General features: G+C 35.7%; 1 protein-coding gene across 1 annotated transcript in view; it reads right to left on the reverse strand.

The window, feature by feature from the left end:
• LOC113066985 (metabotropic glutamate receptor 8-like) overlaps positions 1–12,683 on the reverse strand; it is a 140,357-nt gene that overhangs the window by 27,329 nt on the left and 100,345 nt on the right. The window contains exon 7 of the mRNA XM_026239153.1: positions 667–867. Within this exon, the coding sequence (XP_026094938.1) occupies positions 667–867 (201 nt within the window). The remainder of the gene's footprint in view (positions 1–666; positions 868–12,683) is intronic.

The raw sequence follows: 12,683 nt of genomic DNA on the forward strand, positions 1-12,683 counted from the left end.
TAAATGATTAAGAACTAATTACAATTAAATAAAGGTGATGGACAAAGGTGGTTTTTAAAAAGTTAATAAATCATGGTTATCATTGTTGAAGTTTCTGAATTTCTAAAGTTTTAATTTCTTTGTTTTTTTTATTTTATTATAATTTACTTTAACATTTTTAAGTAGCAGAAAAGTGGTTAATTAATATAAGAAAAGTGGTAAATTAATATAATTATTTAAAGTAAATTAATATAAAATAAATAAATAAATTATAATTAAGAACTATTTAAATTATGCATATGCAATAAGGGCTGTGTGATTTCAAAGTTTAACATTTCTGATAAATTATTATCTGACAAATTAGATAATTCAAACTTTTTAATCTCTTTTTTTAAGTTATACATTTTATATTATTTATTATTTTTATTTTATCTTTCAAATTTACTTTAACTTTTTTAATCAATTCAAAAATATCAATTAAGACATTGTACAAACACAAACGTATACAAACTTGCCTCTTCACACAACAGGGGCAAAGTACAAACATTTCTGATTAGGAACAAAAGTGGCTTTTACAAAATGATGCAAATCAATGAAACAATTGGGGTTGAGGTTCAAGTGTGCTTTTCAGCAGTCCAATTAAACCTAGACGCAGAATAATGTGTTAGAATAGCGGATGTTTCTCACCATTAAAGCTGACGTTTCTGATGTATCCCAGCAGCTCCTTGCCATCTATGTTGCTCATGCGTGAACAAAGGCCTGGATATCCCGAGCAGAGGTCCCGATGCATGCGGTGCAGCGCGTAGGCCATGGCATACACCGCGTCCATCACAAACTGCACCTTTCCCTCTTGCTCGTAAGTGGAGTCCCTGCCGACCTTCTCCAAGCCTGAAAAACATAAAAGTGTAAAACTTTTAAGCTTTCATATCTGGCTCATAAGAATTCGGATCCTGTTTATTTATTTCCCTAAACATGCCCAAGTGACAGGCTTGGTGCAATATCTTTTGGTGCTGACTCTGGGATGAGGCATTCATTTATATGCAAGTTTAATTTATTTGCAAAGCTTTTCAATGCAATTTCTTTGTTCCAAAGCATGCCAAACTCATTCACACAATGCCTCAATGCCTGACGATGAATCCATGCCGTGTTCTGCGATAATGAGTTTATTAGCGCCGGATGGAGTGACCGTTCCACTGAGGTTAGCAATAGAAAATGACAAAAACAAACTACGCCAACAACAACAACATAAGTGCGAATCCACTTTTGTATAACTTTCCTCTAAACCCTGAGTTCCAACATTCACTTTTTTCATCTTTTCTTAGCTTTTTAACTCATACTTATCAGTATCACCCGCATGCATAATATGAAAGCTGATCCTGATAATATCTGAAGTTAATTGTGGAGTGTTGATACCTCCATTTCCCCACTTATGGCAAATCCTGCGTTAAGCAACAAAGTAGCAGAGAGCAAATGAAAAGGTCCAAGTGGAGCACTGCTCAATCATTGAACTTGTCGGGCTGGAATTTATAGAGACTCATTTACAGAGAATTAAAATACATTGCGTCTCTGTAGTGGACTGAAGTCTACAACTCAACTGAACGGGAAGTTTTATCTCACCAGAAGGAGCAGTTACTTGTCTTGTTGGTTTAATAAATCTCCCAGGTTCTGCCACATTAAGGTGATCTTGGACACAGTATCTTCAGAGAATGCTACAAATTAAACCATTTAATCTCAAGCAAAGACTGGTCTATGAACTTGAAATAAGGCTCTTGACTGCACAAATGAAGCCTACTTGGGCTTCTAAACATGGCTATGTGATATAACCAAACTCATCATATATATATATATATATATATATATAATACTAATAACAAAACAATTCAAATCCAGATTTTGATTTTAAAGATTTACTTACATTCAACTTCCAAAAGTACATTCATCTTTGCCATGTTACATTCATTTAGTTGACTAGTGCTGTTGCTGTATTAACAAATACATAAATGGCATTAATAAATACACTAACATTGACAAGCTATGTAATATCGCATTCATAATCAAATGTGATTCATCTAATGAACACAACATAGCGTAGCTTGTCAATGAGCTACGGCTTTGTGCATTAAATGCATCTGAATAGTTGACATCTGAAAGCACATGGATATTTACCAGTACTATTAATCACAGAACCGGCTTTACTGATGAGATGCACATGACAATCACATGCGATTTATTGTTCAGCCCTTGCTTGATTATCAAAAAGCACAAAGTAGATAAGGAAAACTAGGATGCCGGGTGTATTCATTACTGTCTAGAGCGCATGGAGTGGTGCGCTGTGATTGGTTGAGCAGATACAGTATATTGTATTCTGCAGAGAAGGGAGACTGACGTTTGTTGCGGTTTGGAAAAAAGGGGAGAAAATATGACCTAATAACTCTGCCAATATCACATAAAAAATAAAAATAAAAATTTTAATACCGACCAGATACAATACTAATTTTGGCAGAAACTCATTTTTTTTTTTTTTTTAAATAGCGTTTATCGCGTTTTGGAACCAAACTATTTGTTCTAACTATCCAAACTAATTATATATATAATTGCCTGTCAAATGTACTAAAACAATTATTTTCGAATTCGCTTTTGGATAAAAAAAATAAAAAAATCTCCATTAAATCATGAAATAGTAGTTGTGACTGGCAGCGTTACGCTTCTGCTCTCATGCAAACTTCACCTCTCCGCCAAATGGTTTCGGTCACAGTAATCAATGCGAGATACTCGAGAGTACATGGAAAGCATCCAAATGGAGCAGTGAGGCAAGACTACTGACCTCGTCAGGACTTCAAGTGCAGATCAGTTTCATCTCTAAATAGACTATTGTAGTTTAATCTTTGTTAACTTAGTTAAGAATTAAACTGCTAGCATCTGTTAGCAGTAGCAACACATTACTCATCACTCTAAACGCTGTATACTAAAGGACATCATTATTATCTATAATAATGTTACAGTAAATTTTCACATCGTTTTATAATAGATTTAGAGGAAGCTGGGGCAGACAACACCACAACCATTACAAAAATTAGGTTTGACATATACAGTATGATATAGACTGATATAATATCAGTGTTGGGGAGGAACTAGTTACATGTAACAGAGTTATGTAATTGAATTACAACATGAATGTAACTAATCAGTTAAGAGTTACTGAGAAAAATTTTGTAATTAAAGTTACTTATGAAAATGGTAATTTCAAAGGGGGTAACATCTGAATATTTTCGGTTAAAAAGCTAGGATATGCTGAATAATATAAATTTGTTGCTTTCCCTGTTTTGATGTGCACAATGCCTCCTGCCATTTAAAGGCAGTTTAGGAAAGCAGTTTTATTCTGATGCTTTAGATTCTCTTGGTTTAATTAGCAGCACACCACGTCTGCCAATTATATCAATCCACACACTGCTGACGAAAGCTATAGGCTACAACCTGTCTGAGAGCTGCCACCATGGCATATGATAAAAAACTGCTTCCAGTGCTGGAAATTTCTAAATCAAAAATCAGAACGATCTCAAGGTGAAAAGAAGTGCTAAAGTCTGAAAAGTAATACAGTTTCATCAGCTACATTACAGTACTTTAATGAAGTAATTAAAATAGTTACAGAAGCTTAATTATTGCATTTTGAATAAGGTAACTTGTAATCTGTAACCTATTACATTTCCAAAATAACCTTCCCAACACTGTATAATACAATTTAAAATAACAGAATATACAAAGAACATCACAGAAATACATTCAGAAACATTTTAGAAACATCTCTGCAACTACGCACAACATCAACAAAGTTGTGGGAGTTTTGTACAGGTAAGCGACACTATAAAAATCCACAGTGAAACTGAAGTTAAATTTTCATTTTTTTTTAAACCCATACAATTTTAAAAGTGTGCCCTTGGAAGGCAGAATGGCAAATCTTGATGCACACAGTTAAACCAAGCCATTCTGTGCATAAAATGCAGTGCAAACACACATTAGTCTCATAATCAGTCCCAGATTTAAATGTTGAGTACTGTAAGTCTGGAGGTATGAGAGGGAAGGATCTTTTGTCTAAATGAGTGATGACTGGCAATGCAGAGGACACAAAGCCCAATCATTAAAACCAGCATCTTAATTAAACTTAATTTACAGGCCCTAATTCAATTTGCTCAGGATGAGACCAATACATAAAGCATTTCCGCAGCATATGAATAGAGCTGTGCCATTGTTAGATGGAAAAATTAGATAAATGTCAAATTAATTATTGAGATTTTTTTTTCTAATCATCAAGAGATTAATGAAGAAATAGGAACAAATTCAGAGGCCATTTTGGCTTCTGACAGCTTTGAATACATTTCCATTAATAGAGTGACACAGCTGCAGTTGTTCGTCTTATTTTAAAGCTTCACAATAGCTGATGAAATGTCAGAAATTGATTGACATCTGCTGGGCTAATTTAGTGATTGTGAAATGTCCCACAATACAATGCATTTACCCTGGCCATGCAATTAAATAACCATAAACTATAAAAAGTTAGAATATTTTTCACACATAATTGGATTAGAAACCCAACATTTATAATGCTACAAAAAAAAAATCACTGTTTATACAATAATACATTTCAACATTTATAATAATAATTAATGTTTCATGAGCACCAAACTTTTTACTAATTTATATTAGAATGATTTCTGAAGCATCATGTGACACTGAAGTAACTCCTCGCTGCACAGGGGCCATAGCATGACAGAAATAGCCTAATTTACAATCCAGCTGACTCTTGGACAACTGGGTTTTTGGGAATCATGTCAGTGTCAATCTATTGAACATTTTACAGTAATGAAGAAGTGGAACTAAAGCTTCTCAAAGCTGGAGCACTTCCATTGATTGCGTCCTCGTTTTCCTTATTAAAAATGACAATTTGAAGTGAATATCAACTAAAGGGCATGTGTTATATGAGCTGCTGTTTATGTTGTTGTCTCAACAGCAGAATAACTGCAGTTTCTTCTGCAGTGGAGTCAGATAGATGCATGATTGCTTTTCCCACATATGTACCTTTTTTTCTTTTCCAATTAAAAAGGAATGTAAATCAGGCCACGTATTTGCATACGATGGTAATATTGCCCCGCTTTTTGACAGGATGGAAAAGGTATAAGGGCAGATGGAGAAATAGCATGCTAAATCTTAAGAGTTTTAATGAAATCTAAGCTTGAAGACATTTATTGAAGACAGCTGTGATGGCTACCTGACTAGATTAACTCATCAGACCTCGCTCTATACAAATGGCACTTATAATTTGCAAGAGCCATGTTTTAATGAACATGGATTCATTTGAAGGTTGGGTAGCTGACTTCCCAAGCTGCAATACAGCTTTCAATTCCATCTGGAAACCCTCTGGCAATTTTTATGAACTAACTAGTGACAGAGGTTCTGCACAGGCACATGAAAAATTAGGATCATCTTAAACATTAATCATTACAATGAGAGCCTTTCGTGAAATGATTGTGCTGCATAATGGAAACTTTATGTATTTACCTGTCATTGTGCGACTTCTTGCCCACAGTTCCTTAATTGCAGACACAGCTCTGGATTAACCGCACTCGCTTGTGCCTTGCTCAAGGGCATGATGGGATATGGAAGTCTTGATTCAAACCTAAATCTTTGGTATTACCACCAACTCAATTATTTAAACTTACTGCTGTACAACTTTTAAATAAATCACTTTTCACTGCTCCTCAGATGTTTCTTCTAAGAGAAACACCTTTATCTCCTCTAGATGCACGTTTGAAATCATATTTCTCAATATAATCTCAAGCATTTCTCCTCAAATTTATTCAAGACCACATTACCTAAGCTTTGCTACACAATACACTGTACTCTTGTCTCATTTGTGTCTATTCTCTATTCTCCTTGGGAATTTTGGGAGAAACATATGAGACGAGGTGAGAGGTGATACTCTAATGGTTATATTATTTAAACCATTATGCTTCTTCGACACAGCTTTTAAACATATAACAAATTAGATGAAATAGTTATTTCTTCTAGCTAACCTCATATGGCGACCTTTCAATCTCACCTGTGTCCTCCAGAGAGCTCAACAGCATAACAGACTATGCTCAGATTTGACAAGATACCAAAGTTCAGGAATCTCAACATAAACCCAAACATTTATTTCTAATTCCTCCGAGGCCAAATGATCTAAGCTATGCTGACCACATTCATTTTATTTAAAAATAAGTTTGTTACTTATACTCCAGAATTTTATCAGGATACCGCCACACAACTGTCAAATAAATCAGAAACGGGATGCCTCATTTGTTTCTCCTAAAACAGTGATGCTCAATTCCAGTCCTGGCGCAAGTGTGTCCATATTTTATTTTTCGTAATGACTTTTATGAGAAATGTCTGAGGATCAATGATGTCTCCTGAGCTATCAAAGAGCAACCTATGAACAATGTGGACATTGTCACATATTTTCATTTTAATCTTTATTTCAAGTCTACATTAATCTACATAAAGTCATAAATCTGGCTGCCTTATGTAAAACAGATTATAATTGATTTTTATATACTGTTTTTGATATTTGATATTGATACTGTTTCTTGTCCGTAAAAATAATGAAAGACTTCATGTTTAACAGAAGTACTATAGGGCCTGGATTAGCATAAATGCTTTATAAGGTATAATGCTCTCAAGAGTGGTTCTAAAAAATATTCTGTTCATATATGGATGTCTTCCACAGGTTACATTGCTCAGAATCAAAAGTACTTGATTTGACAGCGCACTTCAACAATACGGTTCACATTCCTCTCATCGCACCATGAGCGAAAAAGAACAGAATGAGGCGTTAGCCATTAAATTCTGCCATGACTCACCGGAGACATTTGGCAAAAAGCATGCAATTTTGATACTTCCAAGAAAACACGGACAAAGGTGTACTTTAGGAAATGTCTTCAAGTGCCCTCCACTTAACAGGCATCTTTGGCTTGCTTTCATTCTTTCTGTGGACAACCATTTCGCTCTTGCATAAATGGTTCGGAGCTATTAGAGTCGAGGCAAGTGATGAGCACCATAAGTGGAGCGCAGACACAACAGAGACGTTTAGATACCTTCTCATAGTGAAAGACTGTGATGCAGGTGCACGAGAGGGCTGTGAAATATGAACTATTATGCAGGCTACCTACATCAGATGCTCTCATGTTAATCCCAAACATTTCAGGGAATTTACTTGAGATCGGTTTTCTTTCAGCACGAGACAAGTGAATGTTAATGGGTCATTCCTTTAAGAAGTAAATTCTCATCCCCTCTTAAGTCTTCTGTTTATAATCCGTCCATCCATCCATCCATCCATCTATCCATCTATCTATCTATCTATTTTAACTTGGATCTCCACTTGGCGTCGTTTTTTTTTAATATCTGCGTCCACTAACAGCGAGAGAACAAAGGTAATTCAAAATCATTATCGAAAGTGTTCTCTCCAATGAACTCCAATGTCTGACAATGATCACGGTGTCCTCTTATCCTCGTTCAAGTGGAAGTGTGCACTGAACACTAATTATCGCACAGTGGTTCTTAACTCAGCGGAGCATTCGCCACGCACAAACGCACACACAAAAATGCTCGCGAATGAACCTAAATGATAGTGCGAGCAAATAACATGGTATTCCTAACAGGAGAACAATGTTAGTATCAAGGACACCTACCTTGTGCATAGCCATCAGACACGTACAAACTTCAGACGTGGAGGTCTTACATTAGCATTCGGCCCAAAAGTTTGTGACTTTGAATGACCTCTGAATCAATTTTCATAATTTTGCTTAGAGCAGGTCTTCCACTTCATTCGATAAGGAACATACTGTGAATGTTCTGTTGACACTCCTGTATAATCACTCCTAGCACAGCACATAAGTTAGTCGTAAAAAGTGGCCCGTTTCATGGCAGGGGTTTCGGTGAGGGGATGTGAGTGCTATTAACTTTGAAATCTGGCCCTGCAAATGTAAACATGTGCCTACTCAGGGCCCTGTGAGGATCCATTCAGGTCATCGCCTTTGGCTACTTATACCACTGCTGCGTTATTCGCATCAGAGCACTTGAAAAAGAAAGCATGTGGGTGTAGCTGCTCCTACAATACAAACTCTATGTACCTACATGCCCTCTGGAGTCTCACCTGCCATTTACAATCAAGCAACAGCTGTACCAAGTCTGCAGAGAGAGCAGCGATCTGCAAAAGAGCATTTGTGAAGTTCATAAGACTTTACTGAACGTTGGATGTGAGCACTAGTAAAATTCCAATGTGGCTTAGGATCCATTAAAGGAAAACAGATGGAAACTGACCAAACTACTTTTAGAAAAGGGCTGCAACAAATTATATTTTTATAATTGATTATTATATATCTAATTATTATTACAACGATTAATCGACTATTTCAATTAAATAGTGGACTTTGTTTTATTATTCTGCTTTTACAATTAGTTAAGATACTGGGTTACAAATATTCTAACTAATAAATAAAACAAGGTAATCACTTCAGCTTTGAAGTGAATGTCAAATGTCAAACGATTATGTTACTATCGTTCAATTACAGTAATTCTTTACAATTCAATTAAATATATTTGGCAAACAAGGTGAGATTTCTCATTCATCATTTAATTAACTGTGAGAAAAAGTAACCGACTGACTGAATGATGCATCATTCTGCTTAACATCTCCTTTTGTAAGTCATATATGGAACAAAATAAAAAGTGCTAATACATTTTATTTTCAATAAATAATTTGTATCCCAACATTAGCTCTCTTAAAACACCTTATAGTGTAATAAAAGATTAAAAATAAATAAATAAATAATTGGATCAAGCTTTAATCTATGCAAACTGACACTGTGAGACTTTTTTCTTGTTTAATACTGTAAAGCTGTGTGCTTTAAATCAGTCTGTTGTATAAAGTGATATATAAATAAACGTTACGTGACTGGATTGCCAATTGCAGGCTGATGCAAACTTATCCACATTGCTATGATCAGATGCTTTCTTAACTGCTGTTTTCTCACTTCTGTAATTTTTTGTTGTGCGTTTATTTCATTATTGAGAGGAAAGTGTACGGCACATATCTACATATTCATTTAAACTCTGATTTCAGCAGCATCAGGTTCAGCTGCGGAGTATGTGTCTTCTCTTGAATTTCTCTGAAATCACCCGATTTGAAGCAAATCAGTCAAACGGGAATCGTTTTTATGTTATGTGTATATAAATTCATCTTTACTTCAGATGCTATCTGCAGTGTTTACGGTCTTTTGGGGCAGTATAAGCGATATATTCAAATTATTTAGGTGGGTGTGTCTGCTGAGCACTGACGACAAAGGTAACTGATCCAAAGCAAAATGTAGCCTTTTTCTTTATTTCTTTATGAACATAATTTTTCAGGAATTATTAAACATGAACGTATTAGTTAGGGGTGCTCCGATCATGATCGGCCGATCATTAATGCGCATCTCATCAGTAAAGCCGGTTCTCTAATCAGCGGTTAATTCCGTCAGGTGCGTGATTTCACATAGAGCAGCTGTTACTACACAGAGCCATTGTTAACTGAGAAGATGCGCCAATAAACGCTGAAAATGAAGTGGATTTGCGCATCTTCTCTATTAACAACAGCTCTGTGTAGTAACAGCTGCTCTATGTGAAATCACGCACCTGATGGAATTAACCTCTGATTAGAAAACCGGCTTTACTGACGAGATGCGCATAATGATCGGCCGATCGTGATCGGAGCACCCCTAGTATTAGTATCGGAAATGGATTTGAATATATTACAATGAATAATACAACTGTTACTCATTAACAACATACAATGTTGTTAATATTGCTCTATAATGAAATTAAAAGCTTAACATGCTTTCTTGGAAATAAAGCTTTATGTCTTTAAATCCGTGCTGTATACAACGTTAGTCAGTTATTTCTCTGAATAAATTCAGATTTCAGAAGGAGCACTTTGTCGTTTGTTTTATATGTTGAGGTCGTGTCCGTCTGATGCTTATCGTGTTCATGATCACTACTGCAATGAACGTAGCTTTTTAATAAGTAGGGGAAATTCCCGACATTAAAAAAAAAATAAAAAAAATGTTTACATGCCTATGTTGTTTGCATTGTAATAATGTACAGAAATACTTAAAATTTATAAACGCTAACTTGTTAGGTGATGTTTTTTCATTAAAATCATACAATTTCCTATTAATTCAATAGAACATTTACGCACACTAGGGATTACCAATATGGCGGTGTGGCATCTTCACTTTCATGACGTCATGAGCAATCCAGTTCTATATTATAGATCAGTGGGTGTACCTTTTATTCTTGTTGTAGTATTGCTGTTGCCACTGCTGCAATGTTGTATAGACCCTGTGTGTTTCACTGTGAAAGCTAAACTACTTTGTTTGGCCTTCCAAAAGAGGACGATATCCGTCTGATTCGTCATAGAAGAGCAACAATAATGTACAGTATGTGGGAAATAATGTTTTTTTTTACCTTAAACCCCATAAATTTCATTACACCAAATACACCAAATAATGTTCTTTTTAACAGCATCATATGACCCCTTTAAAGTTATAGCTTACCCAAAAATGACAATTGGCCAATTCTGTCATCATTTATATTAATGACTTAATGTTAGCAATTACAGTAAATTTATAATTTATAACATTTAGTCTTTTTGACCATACAATGAAAGTCCATGGTGTCCAAAACAAAAGTGAGATATTTTTCTAAATATCTTCCTTTGTGTTCATGCCATATTGGTGAGTAAATAATGACAGAATTTTTAACAATCCCTTTTAAGAAACTACATAGGTCGATTTCATGTTGATTTCGGTAAAAAAAAATTATCCAGGATGTTCCTTAAAAAGGCCAATCCATTTAGTCTGAAAAAGGAATCCTAGTTAGAAACATTCACACACACAATTTATAAAACTCGCATTGTGTAAGAAGGGAATGTAACAGAATACAAGATCAAACTCCATTAGCTTCCCTGGCAGGTCTGATGCAACATGTAGGACACATTAGATGTATCCCTCAACCACAGACATCAATACAAAGAGACCTTACACTGTGGCTGCCTTACAGACACACTGCAACATGTGAAAGCAAACCGTGTGATATCAGTACTTTCACAGAGGTAAATTTAATATTCATGGAGTTCTCTTTGCTCTTCACACACACAGGTGAACATTGACCACATGTGTTGCCGAGTCAGCTGTTTGATTACTCTGCAGACGGGCTCTGAATGAATCTGCCGCACTGGTTCCACCAAACCTCAATCTCTGGCTGATCATAAAATCAATTCAGACTGCCGCTGCCTGCCTCAATCCCACAGATAAGTCTCTCACACACAGGCCGCTTTCAAATTCAATTCCTTACTAGTCAAAATGTGCCTTCTTCAGTTGGCAAGCTGAGTCCAGAGATTTCGCTGTTTCGCTGTGCTCCAGCAGACCCCATCACCGCACATTTTGTAAATCCAGTTTCATTTGCCTGACATCTTTCTGTGGGATTTAGTCCAAAGTACTTGTCATATGAACAGAATAAGAAAGAACGCTCACTTTTTGACTTTGGAGGATGCTGTTGTCAGCAAAATGTACTTCTCAGGACAAAGAAATGTTGGATGTGTAATGCTAATTGGAGGGTCAGAGTCAACTCTAATGAGATTTGGTGTATGTGACTATAAAAGTGCTCTGAAATCAGGAAAGTAGATTTTTACATTTTCTCATTAAATTGTATGCAGTTTTTGCCCATTCAAGAGTCACGGCTACAATGCTAGACTGTTGGTAGTTGTCGGGGTATTGCTATGTGGTTGCTATGGTATTTATAATGCTTATATAGTGTGTTGCTATGCAGTTGCTAGGGTATTGTGGGTGTTTTTAGCCTGTTACTATGCATTTACAGTAGGTGTTCTGAGTATTTATTATTATTGTTATTATTATTATTGCTATGTGGTTGCTAGGGTGTTGGGGATCATTTTTTACTTGCTTACATGTGGTCACTAAGGTGTTCGGAGTGATTTGAAAAATGTTGCTATGCAGCTGCTAAAGTGTAATGAGTGGATTTTAGTATGTTGCTATACTATTACTAGGGTTTTGGGGGTGTTTTCAGCATGTTGCTATGCAGTTACTAGGTTGTTTTTATTAGTTTGGTGCATGTGGTTGCTACAGTAGTTGTGGGTAATTTTGTTGCTGTGCGGTTGTTATGACATTTTGTTATGACACTTTGTTGTTATGCAGCTCTTAAGGTGTTCTAAGTGGATTTTAGTTGGTTTCTATGCTGTTTTTTTGTATGCTGCAATGCAGTTATTAGGGTATTCTGTGTGTTTTTCGTCATGTTGCTATGCAGTGATAAAGGTGTTTTATTTTTCGTTGCTAGGGTGTTGTGTGTAATTATTTTTAATGTGTTGCTATGAAGTTGCTTAGGGGTTTGGAGGGAGTTGAAACATGTTACAATGCAGCTGCTAAGATATATTCTGAGCAGATTTTAGTTCACTGCTATGCAGTTTCTAGGGTGTTGTGGATATGTTTTTACTTGTTGCCATGCAGTAATTAAGGTGTTCAGAGGTTTCTGAAAAATGTTGCTAGCATTTGTTAAGGTGTTCTGATCAGATTTCTTCTTCCGGTACATTTTAGTTTATTTTCGAACTCAGTGAATGGAGA

Source organism: Carassius auratus, chromosome 50 (genome assembly GCF_003368295.1).
Source record: "Carassius auratus strain Wakin chromosome 50, ASM336829v1, whole genome shotgun sequence".
Lineage (NCBI taxonomy): Eukaryota > Metazoa > Chordata > Actinopteri > Cypriniformes > Cyprinidae > Carassius > Carassius auratus.